Below are 23,023 nucleotides of genomic sequence, written 5' to 3' on the forward strand. Positions count from 1 at the left end.
GGCCTTGATCTGAAAGTCATAATTGATTGTACCTAACTTTGGGCCTTGATCTGAAAGTCATAATTGATTGTACCTACCTTTAGGCCTTGATCTGAAAGTCATAACTGATTGTTCCTACCTTTAGGCCTTGGCCTGAAAGGCATAATTGATTGTACCTACCTGTGTGTCTTTGTTTGGAAGTCATAATTAATTCTGCCCAGCCATGGCCCTTGGTCGGACTATTGACCTTGGTCTCACTATTGACCTTGATCTGAATTTTGACCTTGGTCTGACTAGTGACCTGGGTCTGACTATTGACTTGCATCTGACTATGACCTTGATCTGACTATTGACCTGGGTCTGGCTAGTGACCTTGGTCTGACTATTGACCTGCGTCAGACTATGACCTGGGTTTAACTATGACCTGGGTCTGACTATTGACCTTGGTCTGACTATTGACCTTGGTCTAACGCTGTTCCTGTCTTGCAGGTCTCCTTCGTCCTGGCATCCCTCCAGGCCGGGTCTCGTGGCACACAGGCCTGCATCAACGCAGCGAGCACCGTCAGCGGCATCATCGGCGACCTGGACACCACCATCATGTTTGCTACAGCCGGAACCCTCAATGCTGATGGCTCTGAATCCTTTGCTGATCACAGGTGGGGATCTTATTGGCTGTCTTGGCAATAGGGTGGCTTACAGTATGTCGTTTAAGGATTTAGGAGACACAACAGTGTGACTTGCACAGTGAATATGAACTCATTGTGGCACACGTCCTTATAGCACAGTAACAGTTCCTTTGGAATTTTTCATAATCCACTGGGGGTGGCGGTCGGGTAGCCTAGTAGTTAAAGCGTTCGCTCGTCATGCCGAAGACCCGGGTTTGATTCCCAACATGGGTACAATGTGTGAAGCCCGTTTGTGGGGACACCAGCCGTGATAATGCTGGAATATTGCTAAAAGCGGCGTAAAACCATAATCACTCACTCACTCATGACCACTGATCATCCATGTTCCAGGGAGAGCATCCTGAAGACAGCCAAGGCCCTGGTTGAGGATACAAAGACTCTGGTTGCCGGGGCAGCATCCAATCAGGAACAGCTTGCGGCAGCTGCTCAGACAGCTGTGAAGACCATCACGAGACTCGCTGATGTGGTGAAGCTGGGCGCGGGATCCCTGGGGTCTGAACAGCCAGAAGCACAGGTAAGGAACACACGACACTTGAACAGTAATTGTTTACGTAGGGACATGACACTTGAACAATAATTGTTTACTTGTTTGTCAAGTCCTGTTACCTTGTGTTCCAATTGGCTTGAAAATGGTAGGATGTAGTGTCCCTTTAGGCAAATGACTTTGTTCAAAATGTCTGCCTCTTTTCACCCAGCAGTGACTGGGTACCCTGTAGGATGCAATGAAAATGTGACTGTTAACTTTCTAGCACCTCTCACTTTGGGTTGATACTCTCCAGGGAGCTGTGACTAAATGTTAGTACACACTGATGCAGTGACTAGTATTAATAAGAGCTGTTATGGTCTACACATTTGAGCAGTTGTGAATTGGAAAATGTGATATGCATTTTCATAATATATGATAATATCAATATTTTGTTGGGACCCCAATTACCCCAGGTATTCCTAGTTTGTGGTGGATGCCTCTTGGTAATATTGTTGATCCTAGCATAAAACTGTGTATAAACTATTCACTGATCTCCTGTATCGACCTGCAGGTCCTCCTGATCAACGCCGTCAAGGACGTCGCCTCCGCTCTGTCCGACCTCATCAGCGCGACCAAGAACGCCTCGGGGAAGAGTGTCAACGACCCCGCCATGCTACACCTGAAAGACTCGGCCAAGGTAGGTGCTCACTGTTGTCCTTGTGTCTAACCCGCATGGCTCTCCGCTAACATCAGCTCCGTACACGGTCCTCTCACTAGCCAGGACTAGTCTACTAGCCTTGTTTCAGACAGTAGTAAAGGTGTGTACTAGCCTAGGTTACCAGCCATACTGGGCAATACCTGGGTGTGGGATGCAGGGCTGAATGTAGCACTAGAGTCAGGGTTGTAGTCCTGCCCAAGGCAGTTGGTTTAATGGTAAAGGTGACCCCAGGCCTTGTAGAATGTCAGGCTTTTCGGTTGTCCTGTCATGTTATGACTGATCCAGCCAGTGCAGGTTTCCAGTTTCTGTCCACCACTGCACGATGTCGTGGTGGGCTGTTCTGTCTCCTGTGAACTATCTGTGTCGATATGTCAGTCTGCGTATTTGTGTCGAGTGGGACTTTAACTACAAGGAAACTAGTTGCCAACTTTGTGTGCAGTGCTCAAACCCTAGGGGATCTTGGGTTAGAATTGGTCCCTTGCAACCTGTGATCAAACCCTAGGGGATCTTGGGTTAGAATTGGTCCCTTGCAACCTGTGATCAAACACTAGGGGATCTTGGGTTAGAATTGGTCCCTTGCAACGAGTGATTGCATGTCATCGTATCCCAATTGTCTAGATCGATGCGCATGATGTCAATCGCTGGATTTGTCAACAGCCGTCATATAGCTGGAATATTGCCGAATGGTGTTAAACAACAGACAAACAAAGCTGATACAAACTGATTCTTGAAGCCTGTTTCTGTCACAGCCAGATCTGGGAGTGCATTCAGAATCACATTTTGTAACAGCACAGCTGAGAAAGTTAGAAGACTGAAAAGTACATTTTCCCTCAATGCAGTGCTGGTATAAAGTAATCTTGTAGTAATCCTGTGATGTGGTGGATCATGCAGTATGCTTCAATAGCCTGATCTATGAGAGCGGGAGATATGGTCTTCCATGTACAGATGACAGATACCAGATTTGTAGTTGTGGGAAGGGAGATAACTCTTATATAGTTAGGAGACAACTAGGTTTTTCATTTTGTTCAGAAGGAGATAAGCTGTGATGTTGATGTTTGTGAACTTGCAAATAATTTTACTGATTGCCGAGTTCTGCATTTTCTTAAGGGGGAGAAAATAGTAATTACCACTGTCATGTAGTTTGTGGGTGGGAGATAACTCTGTTGAGTGTTTTCTTGAAGGAGGAGATAATTCTAGTGTGTGTTTTTTTAATGGGGTTTTGAAGGGGGTGATAACTCTGTTGTGTGGGTTTTGAAGGGGAGATAACTCTATTGTGGGTTTTTTGAAAGGGGGATGACTCTGTTGTGGGTTTTGAAGGGGAGATAACTCTAGTGTGGGTTTTTAAAATGGGGGATAACTCTGTTGTGGGTTTTGATAGGGGAGATAACTCTAGTGTGGGTTTTTTAAATGGGGGGATAACTCTGTTGTGAGTTTTGAGAGGGGGAGGTAAATCTGTGGACAGACACATATTTCTGCAATGTGTAATGGTCACAAGACACTCTTATGTTTATCAGTTCAAGACAAGATGGAGACGGGTTAAGATGGGGTGTGTCTATCTACACAATAATGATTTTATTTGGCTGACACATAAATATTTGATCTCTAAATGCCTTCCCAAAGAGTCATGTGTCTTTCACTGACCAGCCTGTACCGTCTGTACTTCTCCGCTAGGTCCAAGTGTGTGGGTTCTTGTGTCCCAGTGTTGTGTGTTGGGTCCCTGTGTGTCGACACAGCTGAGAGTGTTGTGTCCTTCTGTTAGACACAAGTATGGAATGTTGTGTCCGTGTGTTGCAGCTGTGTAGGTTATGTGACTTAGTTTCTAACTGTGGCCCAGCTGACACTCACACCACCTCCCTACTAACTCAGTCTAGACCATCTTGGGAAGGAAGCTCGGTGAAAGGGGATTTCAGATCATGGACAGGTGTGTTGCAACGACTAAATTATAACGAGGTGGTCTGTTACTTTAGCCAGTAGTCAAAGTCTGAGTCGCTTTCGTCCTGTCTCCAACAGCTAATCATAGTCCAGACTGTACACTAACGTCTACAGATTGGATAAATAGAAAGACAAGTCGGGACTTATATCCACAAGTTTTTGTCACACACTAAAGTGAGATCATAAAGACAAGTTTCCAATTGAGTTTGAACTGTGGGTGATGCAACATAAACTACTTCAGCCTGAGATTCCAGTGTCAGGTTTGATGGACTTGTCCTCCTAAAGTCAGAAACATCAGCATCATTACTTGACAAGAATAAGATAACATGTAAATAATGTCATAGAGTAATGATCTCAAATAACATGAACAACAAGTTTTGATGATGGAAACGAATTGTCAACCATCACATTGTCTCAAAAATGTGAAATGCCTCATCTTTGACTGGAATCGATTCCAGTTAGGCATTCTTAGATCATTCTTGAAACAGGCCAGAAAAGGAAATGTTTACTCTTAGTCAGGAATGTATCTCGACCTGCCAAGAGGCCAATAATCTGCCCCAAGTCTGCAGCAGCTGTCAGTAAAAATTCTCAGTTTGGAATGAAATTGGAACAAGTCCATGGTTTGGGACAGCAACACCCAGAAATCCTTTCATTCACGCCGAATCCTTCCAAGATCTGTAGCTCCGATTCTTAATATGCTGTTTTGTTTTATTTATTTTCTGTATTCATGATAAAACTGCTTACAAACTTGAAATGTTCTATGAGGAAACGTGAATGGTATAAATCCTTGTTAAATCTCAGCTAGGTAGGGTGCTGTAAGATTTCATTTTCAGTTGACTCTGTGTTGATGTTTATTTTTCCTTTCCGTGGTTTCAGAGGTCAAGAGTAATTGACTCTGCCGATGTCAGGTTTTTACGTTCTTTGTTCGCATGAAGTGCGTGTGCGTCGTAGCCGCCTGGCCGAGAAACGGTCGGCCGGCTATTGCACTTCAGTGTCTGTTGTGTGGGATAGACCTGTCTTTGTTGTGTATGCTTACCTGGTTCCATCATCTAGATCAGAATCATTAACATCATTACATTTGTTGATAACCAATACCAAAGAATATTCAAAAGTGCCTTGAAAATTTGTTAAATGATTAACTGCACTTGTTTGCCAGTTCAGCACCTGTAGAGTAACCTCCCCTTAGAATGGAACATTAGAGTTACCCCCCCCTTTATGAATGGTTGTCGTCCTTCATATTAGTGAACATCATGCCTGATTGGCTGAAATCATTGATGCTGCCTTTTCATTGGTTGTTAATATGCACTGGAGCTGAGGATTGCATGGTGTTAGAGCACATAGTCAGACATAACAGCTCGCCTAGAGATTCAGTAGCCATGTAACAGAACTGCACTGTTTAACAGATGGCAATCACAGTCATACTATACTCCAGCAACTGAAACATTTAAGCAGAGTTTTAACAAAGTGGGCTTTGGAAAAGTCAGATTTTAAGAAGTATATACTGAGCCTCTTTTTGAGGTGGGATCCAGAAATTGGTTGGGGAACTTCCGTCACATTAAGTAGTTATCATACCCAAGAAGCAAGAAAATATCATGAAATTCATTGAAAGATGTATCTGTTTTTTTTTTTCAAAATATTTGGTAGTCCATTTTTTATTCTTTTTAAATAAATCAGAATTACCAACAGATTGACTGGATAGAAACATTTCAGTTTCAACATAGAGCATGAGGTACGTAAGCCTTTGTTGGTGTTTGCATGATTTGTGCTGAGTTTATTTCAAAAATCATCCAAAAATATTTTTATTGTATATGATTATCAACCACTCAAGAATGTAAGTGTTAAAGTTTGGTTATTTTTGTCCATATTTAAAATATTGATATTCCTGCCAGTGTTCAGTAAACTTGTGGTTGTGTACTATATATTTGGAGCTGAATGTCTCAGATAACGTATATAGTGTTATACAGAATATCATACATATCATTTGTGTAGAGACATGTCATGTTATATTTGCCTGTGACATTGTGACATTTTCGTTTAGAAATAACATTCATCGCAGTGTGAAAGTACTTTTTTCCCAAAATATTTGTTAATTAAGCCACAAATTACCTAAAATTTACATCTCTAATTGATATCCCACTTAAACCTATTCTTGAACTGAATTTCATCTTTGTGTTGTTTGTTAAATACCGAGGTGTACGTCAGTATATTGGATATAAAAGTTTGTAAGCAGTTGTTCATTTTAGCGTATTTTTCTGACTATTGAGTTAAGTATTATTTGTGTATTGTCATGTAGAAATAAATAAACACTGTCCGTGCTTCGCTGTCCTTGTTTTCTCTGCTTGTGTGACTAACAAAAATAGTCAGCGTGTCACACAGCCTCACAGCTGCTGCTGGGTGTGTCTAGGGTAGCGGGGATCTAGCGTCACCACAAGCACCTGTCTTGTTGTAACAGGCGATAACATGGGGATTGGTTGGTCAAACGTAGTCAGCGTGTCACACATACTCACAGCTGCTGCACGGTGTGTCTAGGGTAGCGGGGATTTAGCGTCACCACAAGCACCTATCTTGTTGTAACAGGCGATAACATGTGGATTGGTTGGTCAAACGTAGTCAGCGTGTCACACAGCCTCACAGCTGCTGCACGGTGTGTCTGGGGTAGCGGGGATCTAGTGTCACCACAAGCACCTGTCTTGTTGTAACAGGCGATAACATGGGGATTGGTTGGTCAGAATGGCTGCTGACAAGGGTTTTCTCAAGGATGGTAGTTGAACAGGAGGGATCTAGCCACACCACAAACACCTGTCATGCTGGAACAGGCAATAACATGGGGATTGGTTGGTGAAAATGGGATATGTATATCATCTCTTGCAATAGTAAATATCTCTTGTTTGCCCTGGGATAATCAGAATTGCTTTCTGTGTTGTAACAGGCAAGAAAATAGGGAAAGTTTGTCCAGGCTCTGTATAGATCATTCTTGGATATAGATTTAGATATATTTTTTTTTTAAAGTATCGTTACCTGTGACCCGCTAGCTCTCAATGCACAATGGTGTGGGTCGATGTTGGTCACTGTTTGCTCCAGATTCAGTTGCTAAGGTTGTCAGACACTTAACTATGATACTGCTACAGCATCATTTGAGGGTTGGAATCTGATGCCTCGTTGCAGCAACACCGGGGTTAATGCCTCGTGTGACCAACATGAAGTGACATGAAGTGCTGGTGTACTGTGGACATCTAAGTGGTGTTGGACAGTTTATGATGCCAGGGGTATGTACTGATGTGAGGTCCACATACTTGTGTTCAGGGTTGGAGGAGCCTGTGTAAGGGGTATGTACTGATGTGAGGTCCACATACTTGTGTTCAGGGTTCGAGGAGCCTGTGTAAGGGGTATGTACTGATTTGAGGTCCACATACTTGTGTTCAGGGTTGGAGGAGCCTGTGTAAGGGGTATGTACTGATGTGAGGTCCACATACTTGTGTTCAGGGTGTGAGGAGCCTGTGTATGTGGTATGTACTGATGTGAGCCACACATGAGTTTCATAATGCTGGTGTATACGAAGTAGGGATTGTCCTAGAGCTGGTGTATATGAAGTAGGGATTGTCCTAGAGCTGGTGTATATGAAAGAAGGGATTGTCCTAGTGCTGGTGTATATGAAAGAAGGGATTGTCCTAGTGCTGGTGTATATGAAAGTAGGGATTGTCCTAGTGCTGGTGTATATGAAAGAAGGGATTGTCCTAGTGCTGGTGTATATGAAAGAAGGGATTGTCCTTGTGCTGGTGTATACGAAAGAAGGGATTGTCCTAGTGCTGGTGTATACGAAAGAAGGGATTGTCCTAGAGCTGATGTATACGAAGTAGGGATAGTCCTAGTGCTGGTGTATACGAAAGAAGGGATTGTCCTTGTGCTGGTGTATATGAAAGAAGGGATTGTCCTAGTGCTGGTGTATATGAAGCAGAGATTGTCTTGTGCTAGTGTATACGAAAGAAGGGATTTCCTAGTGCTGGTGTATACGCAGCAGGGATTGTCTGGTGTTGGTGTATACAAGCAGGGATTGTCCTAGTGCTGATGTATACGTAGCAGGGATTGTCCTAGTGCTGGTGTATGCGTAGCAGGGATTGTCCTAGTGCTGGTGTATACAAAACAGGGATTGTCCTAGTACTGGTGTATACGAAGCAGGGATTGTCTTGTGTTGGTGTTCACGAAGCAGGGATTGTCCTAGTACTAGTGTATACGAAACAGGGATTGTCTTGTGTTGGTGTTCACGAAGCAGGGATTGTCCTAGTACTGGTGTATACGAAACAGGGATTGTCTTGTGTTGGTGTTCATGAAGCAGGGATTGTCCTAGTACTAGTGTTCACGAAGCAGGGATTGTCCTAGTACTGGTGTATACGAAACAGGGATTGTCTTTGCACAGTTGTATGCATAGCAGGAATTGTCCTAGTGATGGTGTCTACAAAACAGGGATTGTCCTAGTACTGGTGTATATGAAGCAGGGATTGTCCTAGTACTGGTATCTACGAAGCAGGGATTGTCTTAGTACTGGTGTATACGAAACAAGGATTGTCTTTGCACTGCTGTATGCATCGGAGGGATTCCACTTTAGACATGGCTGCCAGGATTGTTATGGGGACTGCAGGGAGAATATTAGTCTACAGCATTCATATGACTCATGTCATAGGAAGCGAAACTTTCTGCTAGTTGAAAGTTTGTATATATACAGATGGAATGAATAAGGGAACATTTAGTTTTAGACACAGTAAAATGATCTGCTACATGGGTTCCCAGCCTTGTCCATTGGAAACAATGCACACAAACACATCTCAACATTTGATTCTGTCGTGTTGAATTTGTATGCATGCTATTTCAAATGCACTGACAGTAAAGCTTATTTCCCTCTGTTTTTCATTGTTCCCTTATTCCATTCCATCAGTAGTACCAATTTGTTGATTGCTGAAGTTTGGCGAGGACTTTGCCCTGGGTTGATCTTTGTGTAGCTGCAGAAAAGTGACTCAACGACACATATACAGAACCAAAAAAGTCAGGAATCGTGAATAATATTTGGAATATTTTTATGAAATTGTGTGCTCAGTCTTCACTAGAAAAAATATCACCAAAATATTCATAATCTCTAACTTTGTTGTTGAGAATAGTTACGTTTACTACATTGAAGTGGCTTTGGTCTAATTAAGTTCCGACTCATTCCATTTATTCTTCAACCTGATTTCTATGTTAATGTGGGCTATATTTTCTTACCTTTATATCATGATTAGTATAAGCCACATGGAATTACTCAAAGCCATTTTGGGTAACATTTAGGAATAGTTCAGACTGATATATTTGCTGTAACATAGGTAGGGGGATGTGCTGTGGTTCAGTAATATCATGTTCAGGCTGGATGTTGAGGGTGAGGTTTGTATGTTTGTTGTTCATCACTGTGTGTAGTTGCTGCTGTGTCCACTGTTAATGTTGTCCATGTTGTGTCAGGTGATGGTGACAAACGTGACGTCGCTGCTGAAGACAGTGAAGACCGTCGAGGATGAGGCTGTGAGAGGCACGCGGGCCCTAGAGTCGACTGTCGAGGCCATCGGACAGGAAATCAGGGTAGGTGATAGACTGACATATATCTTCCTCAGCAGGCCATAGAACCATCAGACAGATCAGTGTAGGTGACGTCATACAGGCTGATATATCTGCCTACAGCAGGCAGTGCCTTACCATTTCCATGTAGAACCATCATACAGATCAGTGTTGATGACATCATACAGGCTGATATATCTGCCTACAGCAGGCAGTGCCTTACCATTTCCATGTAGAACCATCAGACAGATCAGTGTAGATGACGTCATACAGGCTGATATATCTGCCTACAGCAGGCAGTGCCTTACCACTTCCATGTAGAACCATCAGACAGATCAGTGTAGATGACGTCATACAGGCTGATATATCTGCCTACAGCAGGCAGTGCCTTACCACTTCCATGTAGAACCATCAGACAGATCAGTGTAGATGACGTCATACAGGCTGATATATCTGCCTACAGCAGGCAGTGCCTTAACACTTCCACTTTGTCTTTTGGTGGCTCGCAATAAACAGCGTTGAAGTCTGTTCCTGACCTCCCTGTTGTTCATTCTGCAGTTTGAACTAGTTACAGAGTAGATATAAATATCCTTGGACTTCCACGTTCATATCTTCATTGCCTCTGTTTTCTCTGATGTGACACCCACTGCATACTAATGTTTGCAATGAAATGATAGACAGACGAGGTAAGAATTATGATATGTTACAAGCTATCGTACCACCATTGTATAATGAAATGCAGATACAAGCAATGAATGTCTTAAGACATTACTTTCGCATCAACTTGCCACTTTTAAAGCGAGATAGAGAAACAGAGATGCACAATATATTGCTATGCTTAAAACTGTCCGCTATGTACTGGGATTGATGGTCATGTGTTGCTTATGTCATTGTTCCTCCAGGCCTACGACACAGCCGACATCTTCAAGAAGGCCAACGCCGAGGATCTCATCCGCTTCACCAAACCCATCACAAACGCCACTGCCAAGGCTGTTGCTGCAGGCAACTCTTGTCGACAGGAGGACATCATTGCAGCTTCCAACATGGGCAGGAAAGCCATCTCCGATCTGCTGAGTATCTGTAGGGTAAGCCATCTCTGATCTGCTGAGTATCTGTAGGGTAAGCCATCTCCGATCTGCTGAGTATCTGTAGGGTAAGCCATCTTCAATCTGCTGAGTATCTGTAGGGTAAGCCATCTCCGATCTGCTGAGTATCTGTAGGGTAAGCCATCTCCGATCTGCTGAGTATATGTAGGGTAGGCCATCTCCAATCTGCTGAGTATATGTAGGGTAAGCCATCTCTGATCTGCTGAGTATCTGTAGGGTAAGCCATCTCCGATCTGCTGAGTATCTGTAGGGTAAGCCCTCTCCGATCTGCTGAGTATCTGTAGGGTAAGCCATCTCCGATCTGCTGAGTATATGTAGGGTAAGCCATATCTGATCTGAGTGTCTCTAGGGTAGGCTACCTTGACCAAATGTCTGTAGGGTAGGCTGAGATGTTGTTGCGACCATGTTGCAGGGAGCTGCAGCCACAGCGGAGACGGCTGAGATTCGTCAGCGGGCCATCAACGCCGGCCGAATGTGTGGTGTGTCGTACCGGGAACTTCTGGAGAGTGTCCACCAGGTGAGTTGCCACACAACACCTGCACTATGCAGTGCTAGAAACTGACAGGTTTAGTCCACTAGTCCTTATAATGATAACATATTGTAAAACCCTTCATGAGGGCTAATTGCTGCTAGTCCTTATGATACCTTAACTATTGGGCAGTTTGGCAAGGACTACAGGACTACTGCCAATGTCTATAATGTGTACACTGTTTTGAGTCATGTGATATTTCATGTTTCGACATTAGGCCTTTAGGACTCGGTGAATGTATACACCGTCTTAAGTCATGGGATAGTTCCTGTTTCGACATTAGGCCTTTAGGACTCGGTGAATGTATTCACCGTCTTAAGTCAAGTGATATTTCATATTTCGACATTAGGCCTTTAGGACTCAGTGAATGTATACACCGTCTTAAGTCAAGTGATATTTCATATTTCGACATTAGGCCTTTAGGACTCGGTGAATGTATACACCGTCTTAAGTCATGGGATATTTCATATTTCGACATTAGGCCTTTAGGACTCGGTGAATGTATACACCGTCTTAAGTCATGGGATATTTCATGTTTCGACATTAGGCCTTTAGGACTCGGTGAATGTATACACCGTCTTAAGTCAAGTGATATTTCATATTTCAACATTAGGCCTTTAGGACTCAGTGAATGTATACACCGTCTTAAGTCAAGTGATATTTCATGTTTCGACATTAGGCCTTTAGGACTCGGTGAATGTATACACCGTCTTAAGTCATGGGATATTTCATGTTTCGACATTAGGCCTTTAGGACTCGGTGAATGTATACACCGTCTTAAGTCATGGGATATTTCATGTTTCGACATTAGGCCTTTAGGACTCGGTGAATGTATACACCGTCTTAAATCAAGTGATATTTCATGTTTCGACATTAGGCCTTTAGGACTCAGTGAATGTATACACCGTCTTAAGTCAAGTGATATTTCATATTTCGACATTAGGCCTTTAGGACTCGGTGAATGTATACACCGTCTTAAGTCATGGGATATTTCATGTTTCGACATTAGGCCTTTAGGACTCGGTGAATGTATACACCGTCTTAAGTCAAGTGATATTTCATATTTCAACATTAGGCCTTTAGGACTCAGTGAATGTATACACCGTCTTAAGTCAAGTGATATTTCATGTTTCGACATTAGGCCTTTAGGACTCGGTGAATGTATACACCGTCTTAAGTCATGGGATATTTCATGTTTCGACATTAGGCCTTTAGGACTCGGTGAATGTATACACCGTCTTAAGTCATGGGATATTTCATGTTTCGACATTAGGCCTTTAGGACTCGGTGAATGTATACACCGTCTTAAGTCAAGTGATATTTCATATTTCGACATTAGGCCTTTAGGACTCGGTGAATGTATACACCGTCTTGTGCCAATATTGTTTTATGAGCCTGTTTCTGTGTTGTCAGGCTGTGATCCGACCAACGCCAGAGGCGAAGCAGCAGTTGATGCTGATCTCTCGTAAAGTAGCCAACGCCGTCACAGAGCTGGTCCAGTCTGCCGAGGCCATCAAAGGTACGTGTCTGACGATGCCAGACTGTGGCTTCATGTGTGCTCCCTCTGGTGGCAGACTTTCATCTCGCGTACACACGGAAATATTCAATGTTGATGTACTATACAGGGTTTTCATTTCAGAGAATCTGACAACAGCTATGTGGTTTTAGTTCTTGATGACTCACTGGCTGATGTGATGTAGCTGGAATATTGCTGACTGTGTTGTCAGGCAACATGCATCTTGAAAGCAGAAAAAACTTCAAATCTTTATGTTCCACATCAGATCTTAGAATTGGGGAATGGGAAATGTTAATTGTAGCAAAACGTATTGTTAGACAGAGGCCTTTTAACATGATCAAAGTGTTTTGATTTTTACTCTTTTTAGGTCAATGTATTGTTTCTATCAAAAAGTCCTTAAAATGGATAATTTGGGTTACTATTTTAGTACAGAATACCATGTATTGCACCATGTGATATAGCATTCATGTCATGTATAATGCATAGTGCATTATGTATCGTGTGTGTCTTTGAAGTGTGTATCATCCATGTATGTTATAAAGGTGTATATCATCCATGTATGTTATAAAGGTATATATCATTCATGTATGTTATAAAGATATATATCATCCGTGTATGTTATAAAGGTATATATCATCCATGTATGTTATAAAGGTGTATATCATCCATGTATGTTATAAAGGTATATATCATTCATGTATGCTATAAAGGTATATATCATTCATGTATGCTATAAAGGTATATATCATCCATGTGTGTTATAAAGGTGTATATTGTAGGTTATAACATGTATTTGTCAGTAGTGTACGCATGGCTGGCACCAGGGTCATCTTAGCGTTATATCTTAGTACTATATCTTAGCGTCTGTTAACAAGTGCATCAGTGACCCCAGTACTAGTGCTAAGATCTTAGCGCTAGGTTGATAGTAAGTCTGTCGGGAATCACATCAGGTGAAGCGCTGAGATCTTAGCGCTAGGTTGAGAGTAAGTCTGTCAGGAGTCACATAAGGTGAAGAGCTAAGATCTTAGCGCTAGGTTGATAGTGAGTCTCCCGGGAATCACATCAGGTGAAGCGCTAAGATGACCATTGTGGTGCGGAGCCTAGGGATTTATCAAGGGGTATTCAGAAGACGAGAAGAATTGTTTCAGTTAATGGTTTACTGATTTTTTTGTAATAAATCCTGAGTGGAAGGTGCGCCAGAAACTAAAAAAAGACATTTCGGTTTGAACTTTTGTACTTCAAATTGCTATCTGAATATGTTGCCATCTGTGCAAGCCAGTGTTGGTTAAACTTGACCTATTGTTGGTCATGTGTGACCACATAAGTTTATAATTAGCGGAATGAGAAGTGCTTTTCAGATTTAATTTTTTCAATCTTTCATTTTCATAGGGTTGTTGAAATCCGTAAACTAGTTTCAGAAAAGTCTTCCGTGCAGTTTTGTGATTGCGAATACCTTGATATCTCCTTGTTGTTGTTGTTGTGTTAACACTGCACAGCGTATGGCATGACATGTTATAATGTGTTCATCATGTATCACACATTGTCACGGATATGACACGTTTCTGTCACGGATATGCAGGCCAGTTTCTACCATCGCTTCTGGGTGAGGACACTTCTGTATATTGAGATTGACCACTGTGAGCCAGGCTATGTAGATATAGTCATAACATCCCCCTCATTGTACTACTTCCCTCCCTGCCTGCCACACACAGGCTCGATCTCATAGAATCACATAGTCTACTCTGATATGATCACTCTCTGCCTGGAGATTTGACAACCACTCCATAGACGGTGAACCCTGAGAAGACTTTTTGGCCTCTCAATCTAAATGTAGGATGCGTGGATTTTTTTATGTCAGATGTCAGCTTTTTAAATAGCTTCAGCTATGTGTCGTTACCACCTCAGTTTGAAATTTTTGACTTCAACAAGGAAAACACCTGCAGAACACAATATTCCTTAAATGGTTATAGATGCCATGGCACCAGACACAACATGATATATGTATAAATGTCCACAACATGGCACAACTTTTATTATTTACATTTGGGACTGGTGGTTTACTTCATTTTTTGATACAGAAATCAGATATGCTTTGGGCACTCATCCCGAGACACTTATTGGCTGATGCCACCAAATATGGGGTTGCCAGATTTTCACGCAGAGAGGTATGGTATCGGAGTGGAAGATTTGATTTTAATGAGGCTGGAACATCACTATTATCTATAACATGATTACCCTACAGTGATAGACCATGTTATGACATTCATGTTATTATAGCTCATCAGAGCTTATGTTGTGTTGCATCGTCCCCATGTCACTGAAAGGCACTGATTGTACATTGGAAAAGAGGTTCTTACTGACAAGTGCTGAAACATAACTTGGATAGAAATGTTTAAAAAAAAAAGAAGTTGAATTTGAGAACAATATGTCAAGAAAATGTTGTGGAATATGAGATGTAGCTAAATTATTTACTGACATTGATCATGTGCCTTCAGAATGTACCAGGTGAGCTACAGTGCCCTGTGGCTACAAGTTCTAGTTGTTATAAGTTCCAGTTTGATCATTTGTTATTAAATATGGCCACATGTGTATGAGAGACTAGTACCTGAGTCTGTGTATCTGACATCCCAGTCTGCCTTGGAGTTCTGGCGACCCGACCAGCAGCTTAGTGTCCTATATCTGCTACATGTGCTATAACTGCTGTACTCCATGACAGTTGCCAAGTATAGGAATGTCTGCTTGTGTAGGATATATGTTGCATACCTGTATACGGTTTCTATGTTGCACACAGGTCATATATGGTTTATATGTTGCACAGAGTATATATAGCTACACAGTATGTCGCCCCCCCCCCCCCCCACCCCCCCTCCCTGAATGACGCCCCTCCCCTCTCTCTCTCTCTGCCTCCGCGGATAAACTTGCTTCTAACATCTCCATCAGCGACTAACATGTGCTTGTGATGGGACACATCTTGACCAAATGTTGTGGCATTAACTGTGAGAAGCTGTAGGCTTCCTGAAGGTGACTAGTTCCATATGTAGCAGTGTAGCGATACAGAGGTACACATGATACATAGTCAGTGGTAGAAACTCATTTGAATCACCGTCCAGGGGTGGGGGACTAGCCTAGTCGCTTAGGGTTTGACTCGTCATGTCGATGACCTGGGTTCGATTCCCATCATGGGTACAATAAGTCCTTGCTGTGATGTAGCTGGAATATTTGGGTGGGGATCATTGGACTAGCACCAGTTTCTAACACTGAACATGAAGGACACATTGGAGGTTCACATGCTGATTTTTCTTTAACATTGAAAATAGAATTAAATATTTGAGAATCTGTTTGGGTATGTTATCAGTACAAATTTCATTGTGGTTAGGTATGTGCTACAGCACTGGTGTGTTAACATGGGGAATGAGGCTGTGTACCCGCTTGTGTCACTTTGTTGCTACACTGCTGTTGTATTGCTGGATGTCGAGTTGCGTAGGTGTGCTGTGGCTGTGCTAGGGTCAATATTTCAGGTGGCTTCAATGTTTGACTGAGTGGTCACAGTGTTTGACTGAGGTGTTCAGTGTTTGACTGGGGTGGTCACAGTGTTTGACTGAAGTGTTCAGTGTTTGACTGAGGTGTTCTGTGTTTGACTCAGGTGGTCACTGTGTTTGACTCAGGTGGTCACAGTGTTTGACTGAAGTGTTCAGTGTTTGACTGGGGTGGTCACAGTGTTTGACTGAGGTGTTCAGTGTTTGACTGGGGTGGTCACAGTGTTTGACTGAAGTGTTCAGTGTTTGACTGAGGTGTTCTGTGTTTGACTCAGGTGGTCACTGTGTTTGACTCAGGTGGTCACAGTGTTTGACTGAAGTGTTCAGTGTTTGACTGAGTGGTCACAGTGTTTGACTGAGGTGTTCAGTGTTTGACTGGGGTGGTCACAGTGTTTGACTGAGGTGTTCAGTGTTTGACTGGGGTGGTCACAGTGTTTGACTGAAGTGTTCAGTGTTTGACTGGGGTGGTCACAGTGTTTGACTGAAGTGTTCAGTGTTTGACTGGGGTGGTCACAGTGTTTGACTGAAGTGTTCAGTGTTTGACTGAGGTGGCTTCAATGTTTGACTGAAGTGTTCAGTGTTTGACTAGGTTGGTCACAGTGTTTGACTGAAGTGTTCAGTGTTTGACTGAGGTGATCACAATGTTTGCCTGAAGCGGTCAGTGTTTGACTGCTGAGGGTGTCACATTGTTTGACAGAGGTTGGCTTCAATGTTTGACTGAGGTGTTCAGTGTTTGACTGAGGTGTTTAGTGTTTGACTGAGGTTGGCTTCAATGTTTGACTGAGGTGTTTAGTGTTTGACTGAGGTGTTCAGTGTTTGACTGAGGTGTTTAGTGTTTGACTGAGGTGTTCAGTGTTTGACTCAGGTGGTTGCAGTGCTTGAAGTAATTTGTTGGTGTGAACAGTGTGCAGTTGGTTAGTTAGATGTAGCATCATTAACGTTAAACATGTCATTTAAGAACCTATATTCTCATTTATTAACGTTCATGTTCTGATTGTCTTGTTGCGTTCATTGAATCTTTTTCAGGTGATATCTTCAATACCATCGACCAAACACTCACTGGTTTGTCTGGTCCAGAACTGACCATGGACCTCTAGCTGAGATACAGCTGACACCTGTCACCACTCAGCCAATCACTTACTGGTTTGTCTGGTCCAGAACTGACCATGACCCTCTAGCTGAGATACAGCTGACACCTGTCACCACTCAGCCAATCACTCACTGGTTTGTCTGGTCCAGAACTGACCTGGTCCTCCAGCTGAAGTATGGCAGACACATGTCACCACTCACTCATTGTTTATGTTTACAAGATCATAAGTTCTGTTGTTTTGTCTCTACAAGACTCTCGGCCGCGGGTCAGACCGCGGGTACGATACCGAGGTGTGTGGATTGTCTAGTCTCTCTCACCTCTCTCATCACTTTTGTCTCTCCAGTGTCTCTCCAGTGTCTCACACCTCCCGCACATGTCTTGTATTCGCACACCGTTATATCTGGAATTTAAGAACTGTTTTTGCAGCTTGCTTTTTACAAATTAAGCTCTAAGCTTTTTGATGAAAAACTCAAAAAAGGATATTTCTATCCAATTTGGATACAGTTTCTGGACTGGAAATGTCTATACATACTTGAAAACAGTATTTCAATTTGACCAGGTTTTAGAAACAAGAGTTCAAAAGATGTAGTACTAGTAGGACTAGAAACTGAGATTCAGTTTGACAATCAGGACCAACTGATCCATATATTTACCTCTGATTTTTGGTTTTAACTGCACAGTTTCAACCTCTTGTCTGACTCGACTCACCAGCCAGCCAGTGTGTAGCACATGGGTGAACAGGCTAGGTGCTTGCCTCACACCGCCTTCGTCAGTCTACTCCTGTCTGTGTTGTGTTTGTAGTTGTCTGTGGTTTGCTGGGTCTCTGTCACCAGGGCTGGTCCCGGGTAGGGGCCGTGCTACGCCTTGATGTAACACTTTGTTTCTGTCTCTTCATGATGGAATTAGAGAAAGTCAGACTTCGACCAAGTTTTTGAAATAAAATTCTAAAACAAAATACCTAGTGGACAGGAAACCAAAATCACTTAGCAGAGTGATCTCCCTTGTCTGGGAGTTTTGGGTGTAGCTCCATAGCACTGTTTCAGAGATGCTGAGGGTCCGGATAGTGGGGTAACGAGTCAGAAGGTGGCAAGATGAGGGTCTTAAGTAAACAGTAGTAATAAAACAAACTGAATGGGTTTTAAGTCTTATTTAGTCAGAATATATGCATATTTTCAAATTAGTTCAACAAATAAAAAAAGCTGAGCAGTATTGCATTATATTATATGAAACTTTTGTAATGTAATCTAGACTGGGGTTGAGGGTTAGAAATGGGCCCCAGGCAACCAAGTCGATTGAGTGGTAAAGTTAAGTTCAATGTTTAATCACTAGCCAAGTTGACATTTGCCATCATGATGAGAATGAAGTGGTATATTGAGGACTAGCTGCCAGACACCTAGGTCCAATGATACGTTGTTAGTTTCCATGACTACTCAGTGAACTTATGTTGCTAGTTCCCATGACAATACTGAACATATGTTGCTAGTTTCCATGACAACCCTGTCAACATATGTTGCTAGTTTCCATGACAACTCGGTGAATGTATGTTGTTGGTTTCCCAGACAACACTGTAAACATATGTTGCTAGTTTCCATGACAACACTGTGAACGTATGTTGGTGTTTTCTCACAGACTCAGTAGAGATCCGCTGGTCTTATAACGTGCCAGGTAACATCTACAACCGTCAGGGAATGCTCCACTCTATAACTAACCAGTCTTTTCATTTCAGAGAGCTAGTCACCAGTATTATAAGTATTGTGGAAAAACACCTGTGGTTTAAACAGATGTGTAGAATTGAGGCTCAGAAATCCAGTATTTGTCCTGGCGTTTAGACTTGTAGTCATGGGTAGAGTGTTTGGGATAATGACCTTTTTTTTCCTTCAAATAATTTTTTTGTGTGTTAGTCAAAAACATGAATATAAAATGATTTAAATTTGTATAGACAACTCTTTTTTTTCATGATATCTTAAATTGATGCTTTCGATATAGAAATTTAAATTTTTATTTAGAAATGTAAGACCTAAAGTCTGTATTTATAAGGAAATCCTCCCAGATCTGCTGCCTAATTTTGGCCCTTTCAATAGGATCCTGGAGTCCTGAATCCTGGCCAGAGAAAATCTTTAGCTTCAGGCAGTCTGCCCCAAACGTCTTGGTTGGTGTCAGTACATACATACACTTGGTCGAATATTTCAGCCAATTCTGAATATATTTTGCAAATTTGAACCATTGGTAAATATTGAAAATCTAATTTTGTCTTAAACGGTTGCAGGGTTTTTCCACAATAATGTATAGATTATTTTTATTTTGTTTATTAAACAAATTAAGCAAGACGATTCTTAGATATGATTTGAGCATGGAGTGAAATAGGTAGTATCCGATACAATCCTGCAGATACATTAGTCCCTGCCTACACCTACATCAGTGGATGCCTAGTGTCCTGAACACTGCCTGTAGTGGCTGAGAGAGGTGGGACAGTGGGTAGTGTGTTGCTTCATCACACAACACCCTGGTTCTGTTCCTGTCATGGTCACTTGAGTCATTTAGCTGCATCATTGTGCTGGTCCACACATCTCCTTTCTTGTAATCAGTAGAACTACAGGTCCCTACATCTCCTTTCTTGTAATCATTAGAACTACAGGTCCCCACATCTCCTTTCTTGTAATCAGTAGAACTACAGGTCCCCACATCTCCTTTCTTGTAATCAGTAGAACTACAGGTCCCCACATCTCCTTTCTTGTAATCAGTAGAACTACAGGTCCCCACATCTCCTTTCTTGTCATCAGTAGAACTACAGGTCCCCACATCCCCTTTCTTGTAATCAGTAGAACTACAGGTCCCCACATCTCCTTTCTTGTCATCAGTAGAACTACAGGTCCCCACATCTCCTTTCTTGTCATCAGTAGAACTACAGGTCCCCACATCTCCTTTCTTGTTATCAGTAGAACTACAGGTCCCCACATCCCCTTTCTTGTAATGAGTAGAACTACAGGTCCCCACGTCTCCTTTCTTGTCATCAGTAGAACTACAGGTCCCCACATCTCCTTTCTTGTCATCAGTAGAACTACAGGTCCCCACATCTCCTTTCTTGTGTTCAGTAGAACTACAGGTCCCCACATCTCCTTTCTTGTAATCAGTAGAACTACAAGAGTGAGGTCACTGTTTATAGTTACATGCAAGACCTTGTACATGTCTGACACCATCTTGACACCATCTTGACACCATCTTGACACCATTGTTCAATACTGAAGCATTGTCCTTGTCATCAACCTTCTGATGTCTTTAGTATTACAAGGAGGAACATCATCAGATGCTTTGATGTGGAAGTAATTCTGTAGGTTTTCAGAACAATGTTCATATGTAACAGTCAATGTGTAAAATCAGGCAGTGTGAAATGGCTGAAATTTTAACTTTAGCAATTCACAAGACTCCTAAATAATTCAGTCATTTTACAAATTGACTAAAAAATCTGTCCATATAATTTATTATGATAACGAATTCCAAACATTTTGATGTTGAAGTTCATCCTCCAGTGAATATGATAAATAGTAAAGAGAAAACGGAAGTCAATGTATATTAGTTTTCATTGTTCCCTTATTAGTTTCCATGATTATATAATGAGAACATCTTTCCCTTGAGGTGGTGGTGGGGTGGCCCAGTGGTTCAAGTGGTGGCCCATCATGCTGAAGCCCTGGGTTTGATTCCCTACATGGCTACAGTGTGGGTACTCCATACACTCTGCCGCCACAGTTATATGCCTGAAATAATCCTAAAAAAGACATTAAACCGCAATCAGTCAGCACTGACCCCATAAAGATTCCTGATGACAGTTCAGATCCCTAATTCCAAAGAACCGACTAAATGAGGATTTGGTGGTCACAATGTATGACTAGCTGATTCTGTGCCCGACAATAAGGTTGTTGTTCATGCTATCAACCACCGTTGTGCCCACCCTGTATTATCTACACAACATGTTGTGACTGTACTATTGGTGTTCACGACTCAAGAACATTCCTCACACAGGACATAGTAGGCAGGTGACTGCATGGCCAACATTTAACCCCACTGACCAGATGACATTCTCCCTCCCATAGGCGGAACATTCTGTTAGAAGACCTAGAAATAATTCCCTTGCTAATCCTGTCAGGAATCCTCCCCCACAAGACTAAGTCCTCCTCCGCCCTAGACTCTCCCCCTGCATGGAGTGTTGCTGCTGGCATGAACCATCCAATGTTTTACTTTCCGATCAGATTAATGTCTCTCCACCTTGAGTTGATTCTGTTGGGTTATTGATGTGTGTAACTGTGTAACGTCTCCGATAACATCAAGTGTGGTGCTGTTGAAGATTTAAACTTGTCCTACATCTAATTACCAGTTTGAATAATGATAATGAATTTATTGAACCCTTTCATCACTTTAATTTCTGCAGTTTAACTTAACATCTACCTGAACTCCGCTATCACCCAATCATAAATCTAAGTTTAATAAATTAACAGTCAGTAAAGATATTGAAGTGAAAATTTAGTTTGTGTTACTTGAACCCAGATTTGTGATGGAATTTGAGATAAAGTTTCTGAAAAAAAATTGAAAATAAGTTGAAGTCAGAAACATTATAAATTTTATGATAATAAATCTTGTCTCACATTCCAACACTGGGTTTGTATTTGATACCCAATATGCCTGTGATCTCCATGTTGTTGTAGTGTTGTTTCAGTGTTGTTCATTCGTTGTTGCAGGCACGGACTGGGTGGACCCCGATGACCCGACAGTCATCGCGGAGAACGAGCTCCTCAGCGCAGCCAACTCCATCGAGGCAGCGGCCAAGAAACTGGCGCAGCTGCGACCTCGACCTTCCGCCAAGGTGAGAAAGAGGCTCTTGTGTTGCCATGGCGTTGTGAGGTTCTCTAGACTGTGCTAGGTGTGTCAGTGTATCACAGCAATGTAGTTTCTATATATCAGTCTTAGCCATGGACCAACTAGTCCAAGCTTGTGTTTAGGCATTACCGTCAGTGACTTGTAACCTTAGATAATTCGAATTGTCATGGGACTTCTTTGTCCCAAAATGAATTTTGATAGACACACGCATTGGACTAGTCACTATTAGGCAGTCTGGTAGGATTCTATATCTATTCAATCCTGGGTCATCTTCATCCTGTGTATGTCTGTGATGTTACCTCCATGGTCTGAACAAAGATGCAGATGCACAATGCAGGGATCTGGGTCCTCTTTGGCTGCTGTAGCTGACTTCAAAGTAATCTTTTGTAAGACTTCTCATGCAGAACCATTGCAAAACATGTCACTGGTCTTCTGAGTTAGTGGCTAGTCCTGCCAGATTTAGTCATATTAAGCTGAAAGTATGGAGAACTAGTGAAAATTGGGAGCCCTCAAATGTACCGTGTCATTAAAGACTGCTGGATTATTTGCTGTCCACATCACAGTATAGTTGTCTCGGGCTAACAGCCTAGCGTGAATTTCGATGGCTCTAGAGTATATTATTCATCCAGGGACCTCCAGACTGTTGCACTTTTGTCATTAGAGTACGGGCAAGGCTCCCTTAATGTCTCTTCTTAATGTTCGAGCAATGCATCCATATTTGTGGAGAAAATACCAAGAAATAGTTGTTCATATTTATCAAGACTGGTGACTAATATGAAACAGATTCCAGTGGACATATTAGGAACACTTCACAGTTATTTTCAACTTATAAAAAATGAGAAATGAACTTGTGGTTGTCAGAGTTCAGGAAAGATGCTGACTGTGATGTGGATGTAGGCTGGGACTGATGTCCATGTTGTCCATGTTGTCCATGTTGCACTGTGTTGTGTGTGTAGTGGAGCGCCTGCTGTTGTAGATGCAGTCAGTCGTCCACCCTGCTTGGATTCATTGTGGTACAT

At 42.2% G+C, this 23,023-nt stretch overlaps 1 protein-coding gene across 1 annotated transcript in view; it reads left to right on the forward strand.

Annotated features, from left to right (window-relative positions):
* Positions 1-23,023, forward strand: part of LOC139460973 (talin-1-like) — a 161,210-nt gene that overhangs the window by 129,294 nt on the left and 8,893 nt on the right. Inside the window, exons 48-57 of the mRNA XM_071242435.1 lie at positions 469-635; positions 996-1,179; positions 1,703-1,828; positions 9,266-9,382; positions 10,261-10,443; positions 10,877-10,981; positions 12,407-12,512; positions 14,089-14,112; positions 18,765-18,800; positions 21,866-21,990. Coding sequence (XP_071098536.1) covers positions 469-635; positions 996-1,179; positions 1,703-1,828; positions 9,266-9,382; positions 10,261-10,443; positions 10,877-10,981; positions 12,407-12,512; positions 14,089-14,112; positions 18,765-18,800; positions 21,866-21,990 — 1,173 coding nt within the window. The remainder of the gene's footprint in view (positions 1-468; positions 636-995; positions 1,180-1,702; positions 1,829-9,265; positions 9,383-10,260; positions 10,444-10,876; positions 10,982-12,406; positions 12,513-14,088; positions 14,113-18,764; positions 18,801-21,865; positions 21,991-23,023) is intronic.

The sequence above is a fragment of the Haliotis cracherodii genome, unplaced genomic scaffold, assembly GCF_022045235.1.
Source record: "Haliotis cracherodii isolate W230 unplaced genomic scaffold, xgHalCrac1.p SCAF_14, whole genome shotgun sequence".
Taxonomy (NCBI): Eukaryota; Metazoa; Mollusca; class Gastropoda; order Lepetellida; family Haliotidae; genus Haliotis; species Haliotis cracherodii.